The sequence below is a fragment of the Schistocerca gregaria genome, chromosome 1 (assembly GCF_023897955.1).
Source record: "Schistocerca gregaria isolate iqSchGreg1 chromosome 1, iqSchGreg1.2, whole genome shotgun sequence".
NCBI classification, from domain to species: domain Eukaryota; kingdom Metazoa; phylum Arthropoda; class Insecta; order Orthoptera; family Acrididae; genus Schistocerca; species Schistocerca gregaria.
Window position 1 is genome coordinate 824,837,435 of NC_064920.1, and position 25,493 is coordinate 824,862,927.

General features: G+C 42.8%; 1 protein-coding gene across 1 annotated transcript in view; it reads right to left on the reverse strand.

Annotated features, from left to right (window-relative positions):
• Positions 1–13,937: 13,937 nt before the first annotated feature.
• Positions 13,938–25,493, reverse strand: part of LOC126271618 (hatching enzyme 1.2-like) — a 129,261-nt gene continuing 117,705 nt past the window's right edge. The window contains exon 12 of the mRNA XM_049974166.1: positions 13,938–14,126. Within this exon, the coding sequence (XP_049830123.1) occupies positions 13,999–14,126 (128 nt within the window). The 3' untranslated portion in view covers positions 13,938–13,998. The remainder of the gene's footprint in view (positions 14,127–25,493) is intronic.

Consider the following 25,493-nt stretch of genomic DNA (forward strand, 5'->3'; position numbering starts at 1 on the left):
TTCTGCGACTTCTCGCGAACGTAAACGCGAATCAGCGGCGTTGTGTTACAATCAAAATTGCGATCGCTGCAAGTAGAGCTTTGGTTTAGTTGGAAGGAGAGTGACGGAACCATCTCAGTGTATGCCTGAAACAGTTTATTGGAGTACATATGACTGAAATAGTGAATTCTGGACAAGAATTCGAAGACGATAGTTTTGAAAGTGAGTAATAACTATTATCTGTAGCGCCATATCGTTCGGAATAGACGGGAAAATGGAAAAATTTACGGTCGGCCTCTTCTTATCAACAGAAGAAGGCAGTGAAGTGCTAAATCTCCAACCTGTCATCTAGATCCAGGTTTTCCACTGAATTCCCTAAATTTATTAAGATGAAAGCTGGGATGGTTCCTTTGAAACGGCACGACCTATTTTTTCGCCTATACTTTCCCAATTGGAGTTTGTGCTCCGTGTCAAATGATATCATGGCCAACGGGATGCCGTTTCCTAAACTTTACTGTTTGTTATAGTCCCCCATTCGGATCTCCGGGCGGGGACCACTCAAGAGGATGTCGTTATCAGCAGAAAGAAAACTGGCGTTCTAAGGATCGGAGCGTGGAATGTCAGATCCCTTAATCGGGCAGGTAGGTTAGAAAATTTAAAAAGGGAAATGGATAGGTTAAGTTAGATATAGTGGGAATTAGTGAAGTTCGGTGGCAGGAGGAACAAGACTTCTGGTCAGGTGACTACAGGGTTATAAACAAAAAATCAAATAGTGGTAATGCAGGAGTATCTTTAATAATCAAGAGGAAAATAGGAATGCGGGTAAGCTACTACAAACAGCATAGTGAACGCATTATTGTGGCAAAGATAGATACGAAGTCCACACCTATTACAATAGTACAAGTTTATATGCCAACTAGCTCTGCAGATGACGAAGAAATTGAAGAAATGTATGACCAAATAAAAGAAATGATTCAGATAGTGAAGGGAGATGAAAATTTAATAGTCATGGGTGACTGGAATTCGGTAGTAGGGAAAGGGAGAGAAGGAAACGTAGTAGGTGAATATGGACTGGGGCTCAGAAATGAAAGAGGAAGCCGCCTGGTAGAATTTTGCACAGAGCACAACTTAATCATAGCTAAGACTTGGTTCAAGAATCATAAAAGAAGGCTGTATACATGGAAGAAGCCTAGAGATACTGACAGGTTTCAGATAGATTATATAATGGTACGACAGAGATTTAGGAACCAGGTTTTAAATTGTAAGACATTTCCAGGGGCAGATGTGGACTCTGACCACAATCTATTGGTTATGACCTGTAGATTAAAACTGAAGAAACAGCAAACAGGAGGGAACTTAAGGAGACATGACCTGGATAAACTGAAAGAACCAGAGGTTGTACAGAGTTTGAGGGAGAGCGTAAGGGAACAATTGACAGGAATGGGGGAAACAAATACAGTAGAAGAAGAATGGGTAGCTTTGAGGGATGAAGTAGTGAAGGCAGTAAATGAAGCAGGCAAAAAGGAATACAAACGTCTCAAAAATGAGATCGACAAGAAGTGCAAAATGGCTAAGCAGGGATGGCTAGAGGACAAATGTAAGGATGTAGAGGCTTATCTCACTAGGGGTAAGATAGATACTGCCTACAGGAAAATTAAAGAGACCTTTGGAGAAAAGAGAACCACTTGTATGAACATCAAGAGTTCAGATGGAAACCCAGTTCTAAGCTAAGAAGGGAAAGCAGAAAGGTGGAAGGAGTATATAGAGGGTCTATACAAGGGCGATGTACTTGAGGACAATATTATGGAAATTGAAGAGGATGTGGATGAAGATGAAATGTGAGATACGATACTGCGTGAAGAGTTTGACAAAACACTGAAAGACCTGGGCCGAAACAAGGCCCCCGGAGTAGACAACATTCCATTGGAACTACTGACGGCCTTGGGAGAGCCAGTCCTGACAAAACTCTACCATCTGGTGAACAAGATGTATGAAACAGGCGAAATACCCGCAGACTTAAAGAAGAATATAATAATTCCAATCCCAAAGAAAGCAGGTGATGACAGATATGAAAATTACCGAACAATCAGTTTAATAAACCACAGCTGCAAAATACTACCACGAATTCTTTACAGACGAATGGAAAAACTGGTAGAAGCGGACCTTGGGGAAGATCAGTTTGGATTCCGTAGAAATGTTGGAACACGTGAGGCAATACTAACCTTACGACTTATCTTAGAAGAAAGATTAAGGAAAGGCAAACCTACGTTTCTAGCATTCGTAGACTTAGAGAAAGCTTTTGACAATGTTGACTGGAATACTCTCTTTCAAATTCTAAAGGTGGCAGGGGTAAAATACAGGGAGCGAAAGGCTATTTACAATTTGTACAGAAACCAGTCGTCAGTTATAAGAGTCGAGGGACATGAAAGGGAAGCAGTTGTTGGGAAGGGAGTAAGACAGGGTTGTAGCCTCTCCCCGATGTTATTCAATCTCTACACAGAGCAAGCAGTAAAGGAAACAAAAGAAAAATTTGGAGTAGGTATTAAAATCCATGGAGAAGAAGTAAAAACTTTGAGGTTCGCCGATGACATTGTAATTCCATCAGAGACAGCAAAGGACTTGGAAGAGCAGTTGAATTGAATGGATAATGTCTTGAAAGGAGGATATAAGATGAACATCAACAAAAGCAGAACGAGGATAATGGAATGTAGTCGAATTAACTCGGGTGCTGCTGAGGGAATTAGATAAGGAAATGAGACACTTAAAGTAGTAAAGGAGTTTTGCAATTTGGGGAGTAAAATAACTGATGATGGTCGAAGTAGAGAGGATATAAAATGTAGACTGGCAATGGGAATGAAAGCGTTTCTGAAGAAGAGAAATTTGTTAACATCGAGTATAGATTTAAGTGTCAGGAAGTCATTTCTGAAAGTATTTGTATGGAGTGTAGCCATGTATGGAAGTGAAATGTGGACGATAAATAGTTTGGACAAGAAGAGAATAGAAGCTTTCGAAATGTGGTGCTACAGAAGAATGCTGAAGATTAGATGGGTAGATCACATAACTAATGAGGAAGTATTGAATAGGATAGGGGAGAAGAGAAGTTTGTGGCACAACTTGACCAGAAGAAGGGATCGGTTGGTAAGACATGTTCTGAGGCATCAATGGATCACCAATTTAGTATTGGAGGGCAGTGTGGAGGGTACAAATCGTAGAGGGAGACCAAGAGATGAATACACTAAGCAGATTCAGAAGGATGTAGGTTGCAGTAGGTACTGGGAGATGAAGAAGCTTGCACAGGATAGAGTAGCATGGAGAGCTGCATCAAACCAGTGTCAGGAATGAAGACCACAACAACAACAACAGTTGTATTAGCAGAACGATGAAATTAAACAATGTGAACTGTGTATGATGGTGGAAGAAATTTTGAGTGCCAGTATCTGGCCGGCAGCAGAAGACGAGATGGAGTGAAATTCCTAATCACCAATGAGATATCGGGCTCGAATGACCCAGTGGGTGCTGCAATGCGTCCGGAGCATGCCACGCCGTCCGGTGGCGCTAGTGAGCTTCTGTTGTCTACAGGTTGGTAAAGTCTGACCCGCCTCGCTATCTCGGAGCCACGTGGCAAGCTCGTTTGCCGTTGGCTCTGTACGCAATAAAAGAGAGGTGAGGGGGAGGGATTCATTGCCTGCTACGAACGCTACTCCTGCTGCTCTCTGAACTCATACCATGCTGAACACATGGCTCCATCTTCGCTTCTAGACTGCAACTGGGGTTAGTGTTACTTGGGTTGGGATCTACACCTTTCCCTCTACTGTGCTCCAGAAACGGCCACTAAAGCTACGCCCTCTGAGGGCAGTGACAGCGTAAGTACTGGCAGATCTTCCGTGGAGGAGTCCGAGAGAGGTCGCTCGGTAACTGAAGTGTGGGAGCAGCCTTAAACTCTCAGATGTTGACCCTTGTTGTGACTGCATGGCCTTTGCTGGCATGTTCTTTGATAATATTCTTCTCGGGTTTGCAACCGGATAATGCAGTTATCCAAACGCAATTCTTCCTGGTCCACCTGGCCACCATCTTGCAGTGACAACGCTGTATGCTAATCTCGCCAGAACTGATTCATACCATGCAGGGCCACTTTATACACCGCGGAAGGCCAAGAGCTCGTGCGCCAGAAACTATCGCCGCTGTCCTCTTGAGTAAGTGAGTGAACAGCATATCAGTGGCGGAAGCTGGCTATGGAGTACCACTGTCAATATATTTGCCGTCCGAGTCAGTGACCATTGTTTTATAATGTATGACGAAACAGTTTTGCAAATCCTATTAACAGTACTTAAAGGCTACCTCTCGTCTCTACTTATATTGTTGCCTGGCAACCTAATTTCGAAAGATTCCTGTAAAATACAGTTCCTAAACCTTGACGCAATAGCCATTTGCGTCTCATTATTATAGAACATTCTGTGACCCTCAATAAGCAATGTTCCGGTATAGCAAATTTTTAAATCTACATGAAACGAGTGCGGCGATGGTACTCAGCACATGTGTCGACTGGTGCGAATTCTCAGGAGAATATACGAGTTCCAACAGTGGCAAAGAATTTTGTAAACACCGGGCTCCCACAACCCTGTATTCCCGTACGGAGAGAGAAGATCTCTGACAGTTGAAGTGGCCTTGCCACACTTGCTTCGCACTTCCACAACGACCGATTAGTTCATGATATTTTGTTTATATTACTGGGGCAACTTCAGAGTGTTGCCATAGCGCTAGGCGATCCCAGCTTTCAGACAGTGGTGCCACATGCTTTGTTCACGCTTGTGTGCACACCACTAATTCTGTCAGTTTCTTGCCATATGTGTGGGAAAAGACTTCCTGTAGTGCAGAGAAGAAGACTTCTCGTAAAGGAGCTACGCTGAAATCTCAAGAATGCAAATGTACATAGATTGCTTGGTTTCTTTAAAAGGGAAAGGGACAATAGTGGTGAACCTTTCATAACAGTGAGCAAAGTGACTAACAGGGTGGTAGAAGCATTGAACAACTCTACAGTGACAGTGGGGTGAGTAAAACTGATGAAGAAGCTGCCAATTCAACTGGGAGCCCTGTTATTGTAGCGCCTGGAATGTCAAGGAAAGATCGTGTTGTGTGACTGAAACAGACAAATTTGACGAAAGTGGTATCAGGCAACAGACACTACTGGCCATTAAAATTGCTACACCAAGAAGAAATGCAGATGATAAACGGGTATTTATTGGACAAATAAATTATACTAGAACTGACATATGATTACATTTTCACGCAATTTGGGTGCATAGATCCTGAGAAATCAGTACCCAGAACAACCTAACAACCTAAGCATCTCTGGCCGTAATAACGGCTTTGATACGCCTGGGCATTGAGTCAAACAGAGGTTGGATGGCGTGTACAGGTACAGCTGCCCATGCAGCTTCAACACGATACCACAGTTCTTCAAGAGTCGTGACTGGCGTATTGTGACGAGCCAGTTGCTCGGCCATCATTGACCAGACGTTTTCAGTTGGTGAGAGATCTGGATAATGTGCTGGACAGCGCAGCAGTCGAACATATCCTGTATCCACAATGACCCGTACAGAACCTGCAACATGCGGTCGTGCATTATCCTGCTCAAATGTAGGGTTTCGCAGGGATCGAATGAAATGTAACGTCCACTATTCAAAGTGCCGTCAATGCGAACAAGAGGTGACCGAGACGTGTACCCAATGGCACCCCATACCATCACGCCGGGTGATACGCAAGTATGTCGATGACGAATACATGCTTCCAGTGTACGTTCACTGCGATGTCACCAAACACGGATGCGGTCATCATGATGCTTTAAACAGAACCTGGATTCAGCCGAAAAAAATTACGTTTTGCCATTTTTGCACCCAGGTTCGTCGTTAAGTACATCATCGCAGGCGTTCCTGTCTGTGATGCAGCGTCAAGGTTAACCGCAGCTATGGTCTCCGAGCTGATTGTCCATGCTGCTGCAAACGTCGTCGAACTGTTCGAGCAGATGGCTGTTGTCTTGCAAACGTCCCCGTCTGTTGACTCAGGGATCGTGACGTGGCTGCACGATCCGTTATAGCCATCGGTTAAGATGCCTGTCATCTCGACTGCTAGTGATACGAGGCCATTGGGATCCAGCACAGCATTCCGTATCACCCTCCTGAACCCACCGATTCCATATTTTGCTAACAGTCATTGGATCTCGACCAACGCGAGCAATAATGTCGCGATACAATAAACCGCAATCGCGATAGGCTACAATCAGACCTTTATCAGAGTCAGAAACGTGATGGTACGCATTTCTCCTCCTTACACGATGCATCACAACAACGTTTCACCAGCTAACGCCGGCCAACAACTGTTTGTGTATGAGAAATCGGTTGGAAACTTTCCTCATGTCAGGACGTTGTAGGTGTCGCCACGGAACGCCAACCTTGTATGAATGCTCTGAAAAGCTAATGATTTGCCTATCAAAGCATCTTCTTTCTGTAGGTTACATTTCGCGTCTATAACTCGTCATCTTCGTGGTGTAGCAATTTTAATGGCCAGCAGTGTATATACGCGTACTACAGCAGGAAGCAGTACATGACACTTAAAAAGCAAATGGCAGCATTGTCGCACAGGCAGTCGACAAGTCTCTCCACTTCTTTTTTTTTTTTTTTAAAAAAAAGCTGGCTTTCAGTGCAAAACATTCTCAGGAAGAAAGGTAGTAATGGAACACGAAGATATTGTGGCATGAAGGTGTCGTTTTGTATTTGAGTTGCCAGCAGTGAATCCGGAGAATGTAATATTGACTGACGAAACATGTGTGAACGTGCGTCATGCACGATCCGTCGCTTGGACAGACGACACACGCCACAGAACAACTGTGTGCCAACTTTGAGAGGGAGGGAGACTAATCGTTGTTCATGTTGACTCTATCCCCGGCGCTATGAAAAAATTCCAGTCAAGAAAAGAAAAGAAAGAAAAGCTATCGATTGCCACGAGAAAATGAATGCAGATACATTTAAAGACTGGTTCGTTACTCGTTTGTTACAAAATGTCAGTTCTGGTAGTTTTTGCGTGATGGACAACGCGACGTGCCATTCTTCACAATGAAACAAGGCACCCAGGTTGCAGCAAGGAGAAACGAAATAGCCATTCGGTCGAAAAGCAGTAACATAGACATTGAACAGAATATGCGAAAAGTGCAACTTCTAGAACTAGTGAAATGATACAATTGAAAGAAGACGCAGTATTTAATTGATACGTAAGAAGGAATAGCGCAGTAGGCAGCAGAGTTGAAGAGGAATGGGTATCTCTAAAAAGGGCCATCACAGAAGTTGGGAAGGAAAACATAGGTACAAAGAAGGTAGCTGCAAAGAAACCATGGGTAACAGAAGAAATACTTCAGTTGATTGATGAAAGGAGGAAGTACAAACATGTTCCGGGAAAATCAGGAATACAGAAATACAAGTCGCTGAGGAATGAAACAAATATGAAGTGCAGGGAAGCTAAGACGAAATGGCTGCAGGAAAAATGCGAAGACATCGAAAAAGATATGATTGTCGGAAGGACAGGCTCAGCATACACGAAAGACAAAACAACCTTTGGTGACATTAAAAGCAACGGTGTTAACATTAAGAGTGCAACGGGAATTCCACTGTTAAATGCAGAGGAGAGAGAGCAGACAGGTGGAAAGAATACGTTGAAAGCCTCTATGAGGGTGAAGATTTGTCTGATGTGATAGAAGAAGAAACAGGAGTCGATTTAGAAGAGATAGGGGATCCAGTATTAGAATCGGAATTTAAAAGAGCTTTGGAGGACTTACGGTTAAATAAGGCGGAAGGGATAGATAACATTCCATCAGAATTTCTAAAATCATTAGGGGAAGTGGCAACAAAACGAGTATTCACGTTAGTGTGTAGAATATATGAGTCTGGCGACATACCATCTGACTTTCGGAAAAGCATCATCCACACAATTCCGAAGACGGCAAGAGCTGACAAGTGCAAGAATTATCGCACAATCAGCTTAACAACTCATGCATCGAAGCTGCTTACAAGAATAATATACAGAAGAATGGAAAAGAAAATTGAGAATGCTCTAGATGACGATCAGTTTGGCTTTAGGAAAAGTAAAGGCACGAGAGAGGCAATTCTGACGTTACGGCTAATAATGGAAGCAAGGCTAAAGAAAAATCAAGACATGTTCATAGGATTTGTCGACCTGGAAAAAGCGTTCGACAATATAAAATGGTGCAAGCTGTTCGAGATTCTGAAAAAAGTAGGGGTAAGCTATAGGGAGAGACGGGTCATATACAATATGTACAACAACCAAGAGGGAATAATAAGAGTGGACGATCAAGAACGAAGTGCTCGTATTAAGAAGGGTGTAAGACAAGGCTGTAGCCTTTCGCCCCTACTCTTCAGTGTGTACATCGAGGAAGCAATGATGGAAATAAAAGAAAGGTTCAGGAGTGGAATTAAGATACAAGGTGAAAGAATATCAATGATTCGATTCGCTGATGACATTGCTATCCTGAGTGAAAGTGAAGAAGAATTAAATGAACTGCTGAACGGAATGAACAGTCTAATGAGTACACAGTATGGTTTGAGAGTAAATCGGAGAAAGACGAAGGTAATGAGAAGTAGTAGAAATGAGAACAGCGAGAAACTTAACATCAGGATTGATGGTCACGAAGTCAATGGAGTTAAGGAATCCTGCTACCTAGGCAGTAAAATAACCAATGACGGACGGAGCAAGGAGGACAGCAAAAGCAGACTCGCTATGGCAAAATAGGCATTTCTTGCCAAGAGAAGTCTACTAATATCAAATACCGGCCTTAATTTGAGGAAGAAATTTCTGAGGATGTACGTCTGGAGTACAGCGTTGTATGGTAGTGGAACATGGACTGTGGGAAAAGCGAAACAGAAGAGAATCGAAGCATTTGAGATGTGGCGCTATAGACGAATGTTGAAAATTAGGTGGACTGATAAGGTAAGGAATGAGGAGGTTCTACGCAGAATCGGAGAGGAAAGGAATATGTGGAAAACACTGATAAGGAGTAGGGACAGGATGATAGGACATCTGCTAAGACACGAGGGAATGACTTCCATGGTACTAGAGGGAGCTATAGAGGGCAAAAACTGTAGAGGAAGACAGAGATTGGAATACATCCAGCAAATAATTGAGGACGTAGGTTGCAAGTGCTACTCTAAGATGAAGAGGTTAGCACAGGAAAAGAATTCGTGGCGGGCCGCATCAAACCAGTCAGTAGACTGATGACCAAAAAAAAAAAAAAAAAAAAAAAACGTACGAAGAAAAGCACAGCCACAAAGTTACAGCCACAAAGTTACACGTCTTTCAAAGTACCACTGCCATTGGAACGCCGTCCAACTTGTCTGCATTCAAATAAAAGCAGATGTCGCAGACTGAAATAAAATCTTTACGTTGCGAAATGCAGAGGGCTGGTAAATGAGGCTGTGACACGAATAACGCCAAAAATTGGGAAGAACGTTGTAAACCATGTGTGAATAGAGATTACGAGGTGGAACATAGAAGAAGCTGTAAGAGAAGAGTCCATACAAAATAGTGTAATTTCTTAATCAGACGATGAGGATAGCAGCAGCGAAGTTACCGAAGACTGTGTGGTCGTGACGAGATATTATCAATCAGATGACGATTTTCTTGGGGTTTCCAACCTCCCGCACGAAGAATAAAAGTAACGTCTTCATTCAATATTTACACGTAACATTTGTGCGTTTTGCTGTAACTCGAAAATGTCGAAAATCTACTTGTGTCTACGATATAGCAGTGCCTGTGTTATTCGGAACGACGATGCAAAGTTCCTTAACACATGCGTGCATGTCCTAAGGAACAGGCACTGCGGGGACTACAGCTGTTATAAAATACATTGAATGTGTTCGTAGTTGCCAATGTGGACAACTATTAGGTGTATAATGGAATGACGACAATGAAAATTTGTGTCATTCTGGGACTCGAACTCGAATTTCCCGCTTATCGCAATCAGTCCCCTTACCATTTGGCTACCTGAGCACGACTCGTGACTACCGCCAAACTTCCGCATGTCGTCAGCAGTGTGTCTACTACCTGTACTCGTACATCCATCGTGTAGATTCCCGTACAGAAGAGACAAGCATGTGCGAAGGAACTTCGCATCGTAATTCAGAATAACACAGGCACTGCAATTTCGTATTTATCCGCCGACACCGCGCAGGCGACTTTCAATCAATATGTTACCCTTGTACGGGAGTGCACATAATGTACGTACAAGTACATGTTAGCGGCACATGGTTGACAACATATTGAAGTTTGGAATAGCAAATTGTTGCATGCAGATACGGGTCAGCGTGCACCAAAAATCGTTCAAATTGCTCTGAGCACTATGGGACTTAGACCTACTTAAATCTAACTAACCTAAGGACATCACACACACCCATGCCCGAGGCAGGATTCGAACCTGCGACCGTAGCGGTCACGCGGTTCCAGACTGGAGCGTCTAGAACCGCACGGCCACACCGGCCGGGTCAGCCTGCACCGTTTTCTGAAAAGACTGAACCCCTCAGTCTCATCGTCCTTCCTGTAAAACAGTATGTCTAGAAATGGAAGCTTTGTATTCCTTTTGACCAGCATCGTGAACTATATGCAAGAATATAGGTAATTAAAATAATCCAGCAAACAGTTCAGAGCGTCTAATCCATGTGGTCATATCATCAAAGCATTGTCAACGTACGTTCACAAACAGATAAGTTTTAAAACCGCGTTCCTCAGCGCTTGTCATGAGCACATGACGACAAAGCTTCGTTTGTTTCACGTCCAATTTTTCACTAACTAAGGCAAAGGATTCGTAAAGAGGACCCCGGGTCTCACACCCGGGTTTCACACCTAGATACAAAGATTTCAAAAGGTTAAAAGGTGTGTGAAATCTTATGGGACTTAACTGCTAAGGTCATCAGTCCCTAAGCTTACACACTACTTAACCTAAATTATCCTAGGGACAAACACACACACTCATGCCCGAGGGAGGACTCGAACCTCCGCCGGGACCAGCCGCACAGTCCATGGCTGTAGCACCTTAGCCCGCTCGACTAATAAAGACTTCAACCGCTGGATAAAAATCATAAAATTGGAAATATGACGTTCACATTTTCCGAAATGAGGGCTATGAAGAGATGTTAAATACGTGCCCAAGTTGTAAGTGGGCACAACCAAGTTACCCACAATCGGACTTACTGTGAAAGCCCTTGAGAACTTTGACTCATATTGTGTGCAGTTTTTTTTTTCTGCAACTAAAGGCTGTCTCCATTATACTGTGTGTCAATGGCTTGTATTATATCAAACTCTAAGTAGTGTTCCTAAGAGTCTCAAAGTGTTCGTGCTAATTTGTACGCCAGATGGGGAAATAGATGTTTTTATCTCCGTTGGTGATATTATAGACGATTAGGCCTTCATAAGTTGTCTCTCTTCAGTTTTCATAAATGGTTACAGAAAACAAACGTAACATCACTCTTCTGCCATGTAACAGCCATTCCACGACACGTTTGAACTTCCGCCCCCACCGCAATCCACACCATTTGTTGCCGGCGCTTATCCGCCGCGTGTAGCGACTAGGAAGACTGGGTTCGGCTCTGGAGCCATGCAGGGTGCACTGCCAGGCCTGTTTTACATTAGCCTGGTTGCCCCATGGACCACTCGGAGGGGGCGTGGCTCCGTGTTGTCGCAGAACATGTGGCTGCTGTCGCCATGAGGTGAAGCGGTCGCGGTACCAAGTGACAGTTGGGGAACGCCGGCGAAAGTGTGTGCACCCTGGACGCACCGAACTGTGCTGAAGTGGTGGAAGCAGAGCAGCTGGACTGAGAGCGGCTGACTGGGGGTGCCGACGTCTGTAACGGAGGGGATCGTTGAGCTGCAGCAGCAGAGGGTGTTTACCTCTGTACACCCAGAGGATACGACAGCTGGCAGCCGTAGAGGAATCGTCCAAGAGAGTTTCTGTAATGATGATTGGCAAGCAGGGCATAAGAGTGACATGTGCCGTTGCGTGGTGATGGTAAAAGCATTTGCGCTCGCATCAATTCCTGTTCGAGAGTTGAATTATCAAAACACACGGAAGCCGTTGTGTGGCTGTATTGGTAGAACAGTGCCTCATAAAACTGTACTCGAATCTAAAAGGCATGGCGACAATACCGGGTTCGGCCATCCTGATTTAGGTTTTCAGTGATTACCCTAAATCGCTCCAGGCAAATGCCGCGATGGTTCCTTTCAAAGGGCACGGCCGACTTCCTTCCCCATCCTTCCGTAATCCGATGAGACCGATGACATCGCTGTCTGGTCTCCTTCCCCAAACAACGCAGTCCCATGGCGAGGCGGTGTTGAGTTCCGATTGTACTACAATTGTACTCTATTTAATAAAGTGTGGTGGGGTCGTGGTGTGATCCATTTGTCTCCTCGTTATTTGCTTCAGTGAGGTTGTTGCCAGTTTACAGTGGGCTGTATGTTAGTGACAGTCACCTTGCGTTGCACAGCAGCGCAGCCCCTGTGGATCGTGAACTGTACCTCAGCCCGTGGGTGCTAGCAATCCAGACAAATGAGAAATGTATCTTGGTTCAGATATCTAGTAAAGTAATGTAGAGTAGTGCAGTGTAGTGTAGTGTTGTACAGTAGTGTAGTTCAGAATTATAAATTACAACATTTGTGATAGAGCAGTGAGCATAGTGTAGTAGACGAACAGCGTGTGGTTTCTGGATTCCAGGTGCCAGATGGGCAGATGGTGTATGTAGAAATTTCTTTTTTTAAATTATTTTTTCTTCTGTTAACACATTATATGTATGTTTTTTCCATCAAGCACCACAATTCTTGGTTATACATTTGAAATAATGTGCTAAGTTCATGCCAATTCTGGAATAACGTTTGGTCTGTTGTATCTAAGCAAAAGACTAAAAGAGAACAGCAAACAAATAATTGTCCATAAATGTGATATCAGAACTTTCCAATAGCTCCGAAAGAACAGACACCACATACACAAGTAAGGTGAGGCTAACGAATGATAGCTTCAGTGCAGATAAGCACCACGTTCGAACTCTTACCGGAATAGGCAAAACGCCGCCAGTAGTGAGGATTATGGGCAGACACAGTACGTCAGTAGTGTATGGATAAGTTGAGAATTCGATACTGACGGGAGGCGTGCTCGGGTAGTCCGCAGAGTTGCGATGAGCACTGTGCCTGAAAGGCTTAGCCATCAGAGCGTCTGGTCAGTCAGCAGGAGGCACGGGTTCCAGTCTGGCACAAATTTACAGTTGTCCTCGCTGATGTTAATCAGTGCCACTGACGGCTAAATCTCATTAATCCTTTATGTCTTGAAATGTCAGTTTGCGTGTCAATGTAGAATGCATAGTTCTCGTATGTCGGTGCGTCTGGTGTTTAATTAAGGTGTCGGTTGTAGTTGGATGTTGTTATGATATCTGATGACTTAATGTTTTTGTTGCAGAATTATCTGTTTCCCCTCTGCAGAGTTACTTTAAGTGGGGTCAAGGAATACTTTTTATGTATACCTGTATCTTAGGGTACGTTTTTTTACTTCATGATCTTCGATGTTGCATTGCAGTTTTAATTCTTTAATCCTTTGAGTGAGTAATTATATTTTATCAAATTTATATTGTTATGTCGGAAGTTGATTAACTTGGTATATTGAACACAAGTGCTTGATGTGTTTACTTATGAATGCAGTGTGGCATTCTAAGTTCTGTGTTGATAAATCACAGTACTTGTTTCAGAGCCCACGCTTGTACATCAACCAGCCAAAATCCACGACCATGCACCACAAATGTATAGCCCGTAATTTCGGCCATATAGTCATTCACTCGACTCATATGGACATCTGTGTGCCGTAGCTGTGGGACTGGAGAGGGAAGCAGTAGGTCAGATACAATTTTTACGAATTTGTCAACAAATAATTTATTTTTGCAGTAGCAGCGCGGCAGCTGGCTACGCGCAGAGCGGCGGCAGCTAGCAGGTGCCGCAGGCGGCGGGGCAGAAGGCGGCCATGTAGTCTGCGGAGGCCGCGCACTCGCCCAGCCGAGCCCACCGCTCGCACAGCTCGTTCTCGTCGACGCAGGCCCGGTCCGCCGCCACGCCTGCAACACGGCACGACGCGACAGCGTCTCTTACGAGCCGCAGCTGCAGATGTCACTCAGCAGTCTGTTTAGTCAGCAAAATCATAAAACTCCTAACAACTTACATTTTATAAAGACGGAATTTATGCTATTCCTTATACGAGGTTCGTTCAATAAGTAATGTAAAACTGTTTTTTTCTCGGGCAGTTTGAGACTGAAAAAATTCGGAATTTGTTATGGGACACGGCGGAATACTCCCGCTTCAGCCCCTATTTTTTTCATGAAGTTCCAACAGGTAGTGGCGCTAAACGTAGGCGTCACAATGACATCTGCAACGCAGCTGCGTTTCAAGCAGAGAGCGGAAAACCAGAGCATCACAGATATTCATAGGCGTTTGCTGAATGTCTAGGGAGAGCTGGCATTGAACAACAGCACAGTGAGTCGTTAGGCGAGGCGTCTAATGGTCTTCTGGGACTCTGAAGGAGTTATCCTGTTTAATGTCCTTCCTCATGGTGCAACGATCAACCAACTTCTCTGCGACAATGCAAGACCCCACACTGGTCTTCACACACAGACTAGTTCACAAAACTTCACCTGACTGCTTTTCCTCATCCACCCTACAACCCGGATCTCGCACCTTACAACTTCTAGATGTACTCCGAAGGAGGAAGTACATGGATGACAGGGAGAGTATTGATGCAGCAAGCCGTTGGCTCCGACGTCGACGAGCAGAGTGGTAACATGCACGCATACACGTCTTCCCAATAACGCTGTAGCACTGAGCGGAGATTCTTGAAAAATAGGGTTTTTTGGTCGTAAGTGTAAGGAATAATATGGTGTATTGGAATCCTGAATAAAACTAACCTGCCTTTAGAAAACAACGTGCTGCATTACTTATAGAACGCCCATCGTAGAAGCACAGATCTCTGACAGTCAGGTTAAACAATGTGACATCTTACCACACTAGCACACCCGCAGGAGAAACTCTAAACATGATAGAACGACAACAAAAGCAAAACAACATAAGTAAAAGAAATATCATGCATCCGAAGACTAATCCCAAAATAGATTTTCTATATTCAAGAAGCCCACGCCTACCACAGTAGCACAAGTTTAAGTGCCAACTAGCTCCGCAGATGACGAAGAGATTGATGAAATGTATCATGAGATAAACTAAATTATTCAGATAGAGAAGGGAGACGAAAATTTAATACTCATGGGTGACTGGAATTTGATAGTACGAAAGGAAGAGAAGTAGTAGGTGAATATGGAATGGGCGTAACGAATGAAACAGAAAGCTGCCTGGCAGAATTTTGCACAGAGTATAACTTAATCATAGCTAACACTTGGGTCAAGAATCATGAAAGAAGGTTGTATACATGGAAGAGGTCTGGAGACACTGGAAGGTTTCAGATAGATTATATAATGGTAACACAGAGATTTAGGAACCAGGTTTTGAATTGTGAGACATTTCCAGGAGCAGATGTGGACTCTGACCACAATCAATTGGTTATGGTCTGTAGAGTACAATTGAAGAAGCTGCAAGAAGGTGGGAATTTGAGGCGATGGGATCTGGATAAACAGACAGAAACTGAGGTTGTAGAGAGTTTCAGGAACAGCATTAGGAAAAATTTGACAAGAATGGGTGAAAGAAATACAGTAGCTTTGAGAGATGAAATAGTGAAGGCAGCAGAGGATCAAGTAGGTAAAAAGACGAGGGCTAGTGTAAATCCTTGGCTAACAGAAGATATGTTGAATTTAATTAATCAAAGGAGAACGTATAAAATGCAGTAAATGAAGCAGGCAAAAAGAAATACAAACGTCTCAAAAATGAGATCGACATGAAATACAAAATAGCTAAGCAGAGATGGCTAGAGGACAAATGTAAGGATGTAGAGGCATATATGACTAGGGGTAAGATAGACTTCGCGTACAGGAAAATGAAAGAGACCTTTGGAGAAAACAGAAATACTTGTTTGAACATCTAGAGCTCAAACAGAAACCCAATTCTAAACAAAGAAGCGATAGTACGTATGGAGTACGTAGATGGTCTATACCAGGGCGACGTACTTGAGGACAATATTATGGAAATGGAAGAGGATGTAGATGAAGACGAAATGGGAGATATGATACGGCGTGACGAGTTTGACAGAGCACTGAAAGACCTACGTCGAAACAAGGCCCTGAGATTAGGACTACTGACAGCCTTGTGCGAGCCAGCCCTGACAAAACTCTACCATATGGTGAACAAGATGTATAAGACAGGCGAAGTAGCCTCCGACTTCAAGAAGAATATAGTAATTCCAATCCCAAAGAAAGTAGATGTTGACAGATATGAAAATTAGCGAACTATCAGTTTAATAAGTAACGGCTGCAAAATACCAACACGAATTCTTTACAGACGAATGGAAAAACTGGTAGAAGCCGACCTCGGGGAAGATCAGTTTGGATTCCGTAAAAATGTTGGAACACGTGAGGCAATACTGACCCTACGACTTATCTGAAAAGATAGAACAAGGTAAGACAAAATTACTTGTCTAGCGTTTATAGACTTAGAGTAAGCTGTTGACAATGTTGACTGGAATACTCTGTTTCAAATTCAAAAGGTGGCAGGGGTAAAATACAGGGAGCAAAAGGCTATTTACAATTTGTACAGAAACCAGATGGCAGTTATAAGAGTCGAGGGTATGAAACGGAAGCAGTGGTTGGGAAGGGAGTGAGACAGGGTTGTAGCTTCTCCCTGATGTTATTCAATCTGTTTATTGAGCAAGCAGTAAAGGAAACAAAAGAAAAATTCGGAGTAGGAATTAAAATCCATGGAGAAGAAATAAAAACTAGAGGTTCGCCGATGACATTGCAGTTCTCCGAGAGACAGCAAGGGACCTGGAAGAGCAGTTGAACGGAATGGACAGTGTCTTGAAAGGAAGATATAAGATGGGCATCAACAAAAGCAAAACGAGGATAATTGAATGTAGTCGAATGAAATCGGGTGATGCTGAGGGAATTAGATTAGGAAATAAGACGCTTAAAGTAGTAAAGGAGTTCTTCTATTTGGGGAGCAAAATAACTGATGATGGTCGAAGTAGAGAGGATATAAAATGTATACTGGTTATGGCAAGGAAAGCGTTTCTGAAGAAGAGAAATTTGTTAGAGGCAAGTATAGATCAAAGTATCAGGAAGTCTTTTGTGAAAGTATTTGTGTGGAGTGTAGCCATGTATGGAAGTGAAACATGGGCGATAAATAGTTTAGACAAGAAGAGAATAGAAGCTTTCGAAAAGTGGTGCTACAGAAGAATGCTGAAGATTAAATGGGCAGATCACATAATTAATGAGGTATTGAAAAGGATTGGGGAGAAGAGAAATTTGTGGCACAACTTGACTAGAAGAATGGATCGGTTGGTAGGACACTTTCTGAGGCATCAATGGATCACCAATTTAGTATTGGAGGGCAACAAATCGTAGAGGGAGACCAAGAGATGAATACACTAAGCAGATTCAGAATGATGTAGGTCGCAGTAGGTACTGGGAGATCAAGAAGCTTGCACAGGATAGAGTAGCATGGAGAGCTGCATTAAACCAGTCTCCGGACTGCAGACAACATCACATATTAAAGAATAATGTAACCAGACGCTGCTTCTTTTAAACTGCTTTTACTCCAGAGCTACACCCTGTTTCAGGCGTTCATTTTCAAGTGGCTAACATTTCCATTTCCTAATTGATTTCACCAGCAACATGTCGTCAGGTCAACAGTATGTTTCAGAGGACGGGGCTTCGTCATGCCATGGTCCGTATGAATGTACAGGACAATATACAAGCTATTGCGCTGTAAACATCACACACTTTCTAAACAAGTCACTCTGGGACGTAAAGCATATACCACAATAATTTCAATTTGAACACGCGATTGACATTCTATTTTCCCTGTCTAAACAATAACATATAGTGTAAAACAATTGCGTGAATCTAAAACTTGCGTCAAGAATATTTTTAAGTGTCTGTTACGTGCCGCAGTGGTGTGCTTATAGTATGTGTACTGTTTACTATATGTGTAATGTTTACAATGCAACATCTTGTACAGGGTGCAGCAGAATTAATAGCAGGATTGGAATCATGTAGAAGGCGTCTCTGAATCCCCTATGCGATACAAGTATCTCCACGCTTTATAAAGGGAGGAATGCCCTTTGTAATTATGACCTTGTGGAGTTCAGAGAGTCGAAAAATCGTCGTCGAGGGGTATTTAAAAAATAACGAGTTTCTCATCAAAGACCAGCGACTCTGGTCGCCATTTCAACCTTAAACGAAATGAGGAAGCCCCGGAACATTGGAAGATTGTATGATGAGTGCAAGCGTTCAGAACTATTGCATCTTGTGGAAAGAATAAAAGTCGAGGGCGACGACGGATACAACGGGTCGCAGAGCGAGTGGAGGAGGTTCGTCGGGGACTCATTTGAAGTCCTCGCCGTTGTGGTGCGAGACGCGCCTTGGCGCTGAAGAGTCAGTCTACTGGCGTAATTACGTCTTTGCTAGTGGCGAGCATAACGTGACATTCTGTGAAACATTACTCAACGCATTCACTGAAAACTACTTACAACAGATAACTCGGAATTGCATTCCCGAAGGAAACGTATTAGACCTGATGCCAACAAGTATATCTGACGTCTTTGAGGATGTTCACATCGAAGCTAGTACCAGTGAGAATGAGCCAGTTGTAGCGACAATGGCTACCAAAGTACACAGCGAAACTGAAGCAAGCAGAAACATTTACGTGTTCAGTAAACTAGCTAAAGACGAAGTTATGTCATATCTCAATGAGGAACTTCGAACTTTCAACACGGAACAGGAGCATGGAACTATGGCTCAAGCATAATAGTTGACTAGGCCCTGAATAGATATGTATACTGTAGAGCAGTTCTTGATGGAAGGAACCCACAATGACATACAGTCACCGTTAACTTCTAAAGAAACAGACTCTATTGCATAACAGATGTAAAACAAAACATAGCGCTATAAATACAAAAATGCTAAACGAAAATCGTTTGGCTGTCAAGAGAGTAATGAGCGGAGCCTTGAATGACTACCGTAGCAGAATGTTATCGTAAGGTCTTTCACACAACAAAAGAAATTCTGGTCTTAGTGTGCGGCTATACTCTTGCCGTACCTTTCGTCACTGCCACACGCCTTTAGTGTGTTTCTTTGACTCTGTTACAGGACATTAGGTGAGGCTGAAGTAATACGAACACTCTGGCTACTGCGAAAAAGTATGGCCACTGGACCTTATAGCCCAGAAAATACTGAAGTAAATCTTGAATGGCTTTCATCGTTAAGTGTTGCGTGATGTTGGTCACGTTAAAAATCATTTACTAACAGAAATGTTCTATTTATTCCTTAAAATCAATGCATATTTAAACTCAGTATACACAACTAAATAGGCAAAAAGATGGTATAAATGATTTACATCCTATCAAATAAATGTACAGGCAATTAACTGCTTCTACCCGCGGGTGTCACCACACTTCCGTGGGGCCCAATATTTAGTGGCTGTAGTGCCCCTCGTGAGGCAAGTTCTACGTGTTTGCAGGCGCCTCTCTGAGGAAACTACGGGCTCTTGTTTTTGAGCAGGCTGGCGTTCCTATCACCTCTCACCACCACCTTTGAAACTGGCCAATAGGCGAACACCTTATCCCCTCCACATTCCAGGCTACCTTCCCTTATTGTGTTCTTCAAATTAATTTAACTATTATACCTTACAAACACAAATCCCCTAATTATCTCTCCATCTCTAGCTACGATTTATTTAACACAAATTACCAATAACGAACAAATCAGAACTGTGAGTGAACATCAATTAATAAGATGTCTCATTTATAATGGCAAAAATAGGGAACCAGAAGAACAGATTAACGAAATTGCGAACATCACCTGGATGTCCAAATATATCACTACATGAAAATTGTGTACTCTGAAGATGCCGCAAGGGCAGAACACTGCCGCGCGGGATTAGCCGAGCGGTCTTGGGGCGCTGCAGTCATGGACTGTGTGGCTGGTCCCGGTGGAGGTTCGAGTCCTCTCTCGGGCATGGGGGTGTGTGTTTGTCCTTAGGATAATTTAGGTTACGTAGTGTGTAAGCTTAGGGACTGATGACCTTAGGAGTTAAGTCCCATAAGATTTCACACACATTTGAACATTTGGCAGAACACTGAAGTCCGTCAGCCGAACAGTAAACTTAGAGGTGACCGCCATACGACTGCACGTTCTAGAGTTCGATGTATGTAAGATTACCCCTGGAATATTTAGTTGCGAATACTGCATGTAAATGTGCACTGATTTTAAGGAGTAAATAGAACATTTCTCTTAGTAAATGATATTTAACATTACCACAGCACGCAACACTTGACGATGAAAGCCATTCAACATTTCTTTCAATATTTTCTGGGCTATAATTCCCAGTGGCTGTTATGTTACGCAATAAATGTGTTCGGATTATTTCAGCCTCGACAGTTGTCTTATTACATGGTCAAAGAAACACACACTGAAGGTGTGTGGTAGTGACGATAGGTAGGGCAAGAGTGCAGCCTCACAATTTGGTCAGAATTTCTTTCGGTGTGTGAAAGACCTCGCGACAACATTCAAGACTTCGTGCACTATTCTCTTGACAGCCAAACGATTTTCATTTAGCATTTTTCTATCTATAGCGGTATCTTTTGTTTCACATCTGTTATGTAATAGTGTCTCTTTCTTTAGAAGTTTCGCCACTACGGTGACTTGCGTGTCTCTAATAAAATCCAGTTATCCAACCGAGGAAAGGGGACCTAAGTTCAACGTAGAATAAGGAGGTGCTGTTTCTGGCGACTTCTGGCATACTTGAGAGGTAAATGCTAGATTAAAACGCAGACTGAAAAATCAAAGGTCCAACCGAGATTCGATACAACAACAGCTTAGTTTACAGTCAAGCCCTTTACTTCTTTTTCCCCCTTTACTTTGTTCGTCATTTTCCAAATCATTTGGGGAGTGGACTTCACAAGACACCCCTTCAACTCCATCGTTAAAGACTGCACTCATCCTTTTTTTTATTACAGAGAGAGCCAGCCGTCTGACAGAATACACTGAGCTACCGAGCCGGACCGCTACGTCACCAGGCCCAATGCATTACATCCCGAAATCCTTCGATCATAATTTCTCGATTTCCGAAAAACATTTGACTCTTTACCACACCTTCGATTATTATGAAAAGTTACATGGGTTATTAAGCTAAATTTGTGATTGGTTTGAAGATTTTTGGTAGGTAGGACGCAGGAACATATCATGGCTGGAGACGCATCGCCAGATGTAGAGGTAACTTCGGTTATAACACTGGTAAATGTTGTTGGACTCTTACAGTTCATGTTCCTTGTTATTGACAGTGCGGACAATATTAATAGCAATTTCAGACTTATCGCAGATAATGCAGTTATCCATGATGTAGAACTGGCCGAAAGAAGCTGCAATAGTATTAAGTCAGATCAGATTTGAAACTCGGTGTTGTTGAATGTACGAAGGAAAAAGGCGTGCAGGGACAAAAATGAGAACATTCTGAATAGATTACAGGCTTCCCATTTTAAACGGACTTGACTGCACCCGGCCCATAGTACGCCGTTGCAAGGTAGCTTCTTTCTGATTTGATGGGGATGCATTTAAAAAGAAAATCGCGTTGTTGAAGAGACACATTTTGACAGATCTCACTGGCGTTAAAGAAATAGCGAGGTTTCAAGAATTCGTCGTGGCCTTGAAATAATTACAAGGATATTTTCGAGGACACTGTAAAATCTTACATCTGTTTTTCGTTCTGTTTTAGGGACCGTTTGCCGTTTCAGTTGAAAGTGTACCTGTTCGTGTGCGTATGTAACTGACTGATCTGCAAGGTTCTTTCCGTTTTAAGGACTGATATCTTTAACGCTGAAACAGTCTAGGACGTCTACATTTCTTTCCTCAAGTAGACTTTACACGTCTCCATAATGAGACTGCAAAAGTGCTATAACATTTTGATCAAACGTATGGGTGTGAAAGAGGTTTCCTTGGTTATGAAACTAAATAAGTCAGGATTACTTGGCTACCTGAGTGCGAAAACCTGAAATTGTCTCCTTCCATCCAAACGCCGACAGTTAGAAACGGAAAAATTATATCTTCAGCTCACTAAAAAATAATTGACTAATACTAAAAATCTGTTTGGTGTTCTACCTATGTTGTTGAGAAATGTGAAATATAAAGCCAAGTTGTATGCAGTGCGCCCGCAGTTTCCCCCTGTACCCCATCCTCGCGGTCAGACAGCGTGGCGCGGGGAGGAGGAAATGTGCCAGTTAGTCTGAGCGCTATGGCACTCGTGCCAGGGCATGCCTCGTGAGCCGAATTCTCGGCCACCCCTGACATAGCAAAAGAACCTTGGTACCTTCATTCGTAAATAGATAGACGCAAATTTCCAGTCGAATGAACGTAGATCTTTTAAAATGTATGTGTATTCATAATTATTGTAAATTCTGTTGAACGGTTTTAGTAAAGTACTATAGAACTGTCAAAACTGTCATCAGAGATAACTTTTGTAGTTCAAACCAAGACTCGATAGATTAAGAACTTGTCGTGTCTACATTAGCCCGGTTCCCGCATTTGGTATCAGTTTTGTACTAGAAAATGAGCTTATAACACGACACCTGGGTCATACGGTATTAATACTTTGTAAAACAAGGTTAAAAATTATTTCACTTAGTTAACAAAATATCTTAAAGTTTTGGGTGGTTACTAGGTGGGGCTTCCAACTAGTTGTAGTCCAACGAAATTTAAAATTTTACTTATATGAATTACAAAAATGGTTCAAATGGCTCTGAGCACTATGGGACTTAACTTCTGAGGTCATCAGTCCCCTAGAACTAAGAACTAATAAAACCTAACCAACCTAAGGACATCACACACATCCATGCCCGAGGCAGTATCCGAACCGGCGACCGTAGCGGTCACGCAGTTCCAGACTGAAGCGCCTAGAACCGATCGGTCACTCCAACCGGCGATGAATTACATGGTTGTAAATTGTGAGGTAGAGGTCTCTATGGATGATGCTGCTGTGAGCTTCTAGTAAACATTTGCTACCTGAGGTACTCGGATGCAAATGGGATTGGGGAGGAAGTAACATGAGAAACGATGTGGGGTGAGTCCTGGGAAGAGTTGAGAGACGAAATATAGCTGGTACGTTTCATATAGGATTGCAGTTATGCAGGAAAAGGGTGGTTGAAGTGTTCATCCGGGAATGGAATAGGTAGCGTAGATTATAGTTCATAGGATCGTAAGAATAAAGAAACGATTTCATGATTTGAGAAGGGAAATCGTTCGAAACTACCGTCGGAAATGATACAGAGTATGTGGAGATGTCGATTCGATGGGACGGTGCAGAGTTCCGGCAACAGGGTGCCCTTTGATGGGAGATATAAATGAGGCAAAGGACTGGAGAGGATGTTACACTTATTTAGCGTATGGGAACTTTATAACCTGGTACAGAATACGGGTGGGGAAGGATAAATGGTTACAGAAAGTGAGGCGCAGTTCATAAAGATCAATGATTTCGAGCAAGTGCTAAAACATGGAACAGGTGGAGGTTCATGCGTCATCTGCGTGATTGAGGTTGGGCCGAATGATGATCTAGTAGGTATGTATGATCGTAGAGGAATTTAGTCCCTATATTTGGTCAGTCGTCGTTTTTCTTTTGGGTGGTTTGTAGACGGTGGTTCCACGTAGCTTTTCATCAAGTGTCAGTCCAAGGTGCTTAGAGTTTTAGTTAGATGAATTAGATGGTTGTAGATTGTGATGTAGAGGCTTCGAGGACGAAAATTTAGGGTGATTTTGTTCAGTAGTTATTGGCTGGATTGTTGTAGGACTGGTGTACAGGTATTGGTATTCCTGTGAGTGTGTTATTGATAGGACAATTTTCAAAGCCCCTCGGAGAGTGGTATGTAGAGAACTGAAGAAAACGTGTGGGATCCACCAGACTAACCAGTTCTAGTTATTTTCTAAGTAGTGTACTGGAAAATGTTACAAGTTTCCCCAAAAATTTCTGCCAACTAAGATATTTCAGGATTTCTGTTGTTATTTCTCGCAATTCAATGAAGTGCATCACCTATCGCGCTGTCATACTTCATGCACACGCAGTTTTCGCTGTGAGTGCAACCTGACATTTCAGTACTAGGGCTTCACTTATAAATAATAGTTTTGTTGCCTTTACGATCTGCGCGTGTATGATATCTGACAAGTCACTGTTGTCATCCGTTAACCGTTTGTGTGCCTATGTAAAATACATAAAATTACTCTCCTGTAAAATTGTGTAATTAATTGTTGTTTGATACATACATTAGTTTGTCCTGAGAATATCGAACCAAATTATAGAACTCTGTTTAAAAATCATCATGAACACCACATATATTAGCGAGTGGAATAAGGCACTGTAATTTCATATTGCTGTTTGTTTTGTGTGAGACAAAGGTACGGGTGCAACAGCAAAGCGAGGTTCTGCACTAGCCTTGAATGTGCGTGGGCGTGTTACTGAATGCAGGGCATCCATCACCGAGCAATATCGAGATGCTAATCTGTACGCATAACGTGCTCGTACCGCTTCAGGTGAATACATTGTTCTGATCGCTGTGATTGTTTTTCTGAGATACTGCTGCGTCGTGGGCGACTCGTATACGTTATGTATTTGTCCAAGACAACAAGCGGGTGAGGATTCGCTTATTAACGAAATCAGAAGCGTCGGCACATACCCTATTGCACCCTTAATCTCAGAAAATTGTGACTGTAGTCAGTTATTTTGTACTTATCCTGAACGATATTTAAAAAAATGAGCCATTATTGTTCTCATAGTTCAAATATTCATCTGAATACTCAGATATTACAAGCTTGCTTACAACATTGAAGGCTATGAATGTATTTTTGTTTTTCGTTCGGAGGGTTTTTGCTGAGGTATAGCTGCATCGTGGCCGAATCGACGTTTTGAACCAACGTTACAGATAAGTGTGTTATATCTTCGTAAACACTGATACAAAACATGTATGTATAAGAAAATTAAAAGGTAAATTAACCGAAGTACTTTCTCAAAAACAATATTTGCCACTAATAATGTAGGTTAATTCTCACAAAGAAGAAGACACTATTAATAGTTCTAAACTCCTGGAAATGGAAAAAAGAACACATTGACACCGGTGTGTCAGACCCACCATACTTGCTCCGGACACTGCGAGAGGGCTGTACAAGCAATGATCACACGCACGGCACAGCGGACACACCAGGAACCGCGGTGTTGGCCGTCGAATGGCGCTAGCTGCGCAGCATTTGTGCACCGCCGCCGTCAGTGTCAGCCAGTTTGCCGTGGCATAC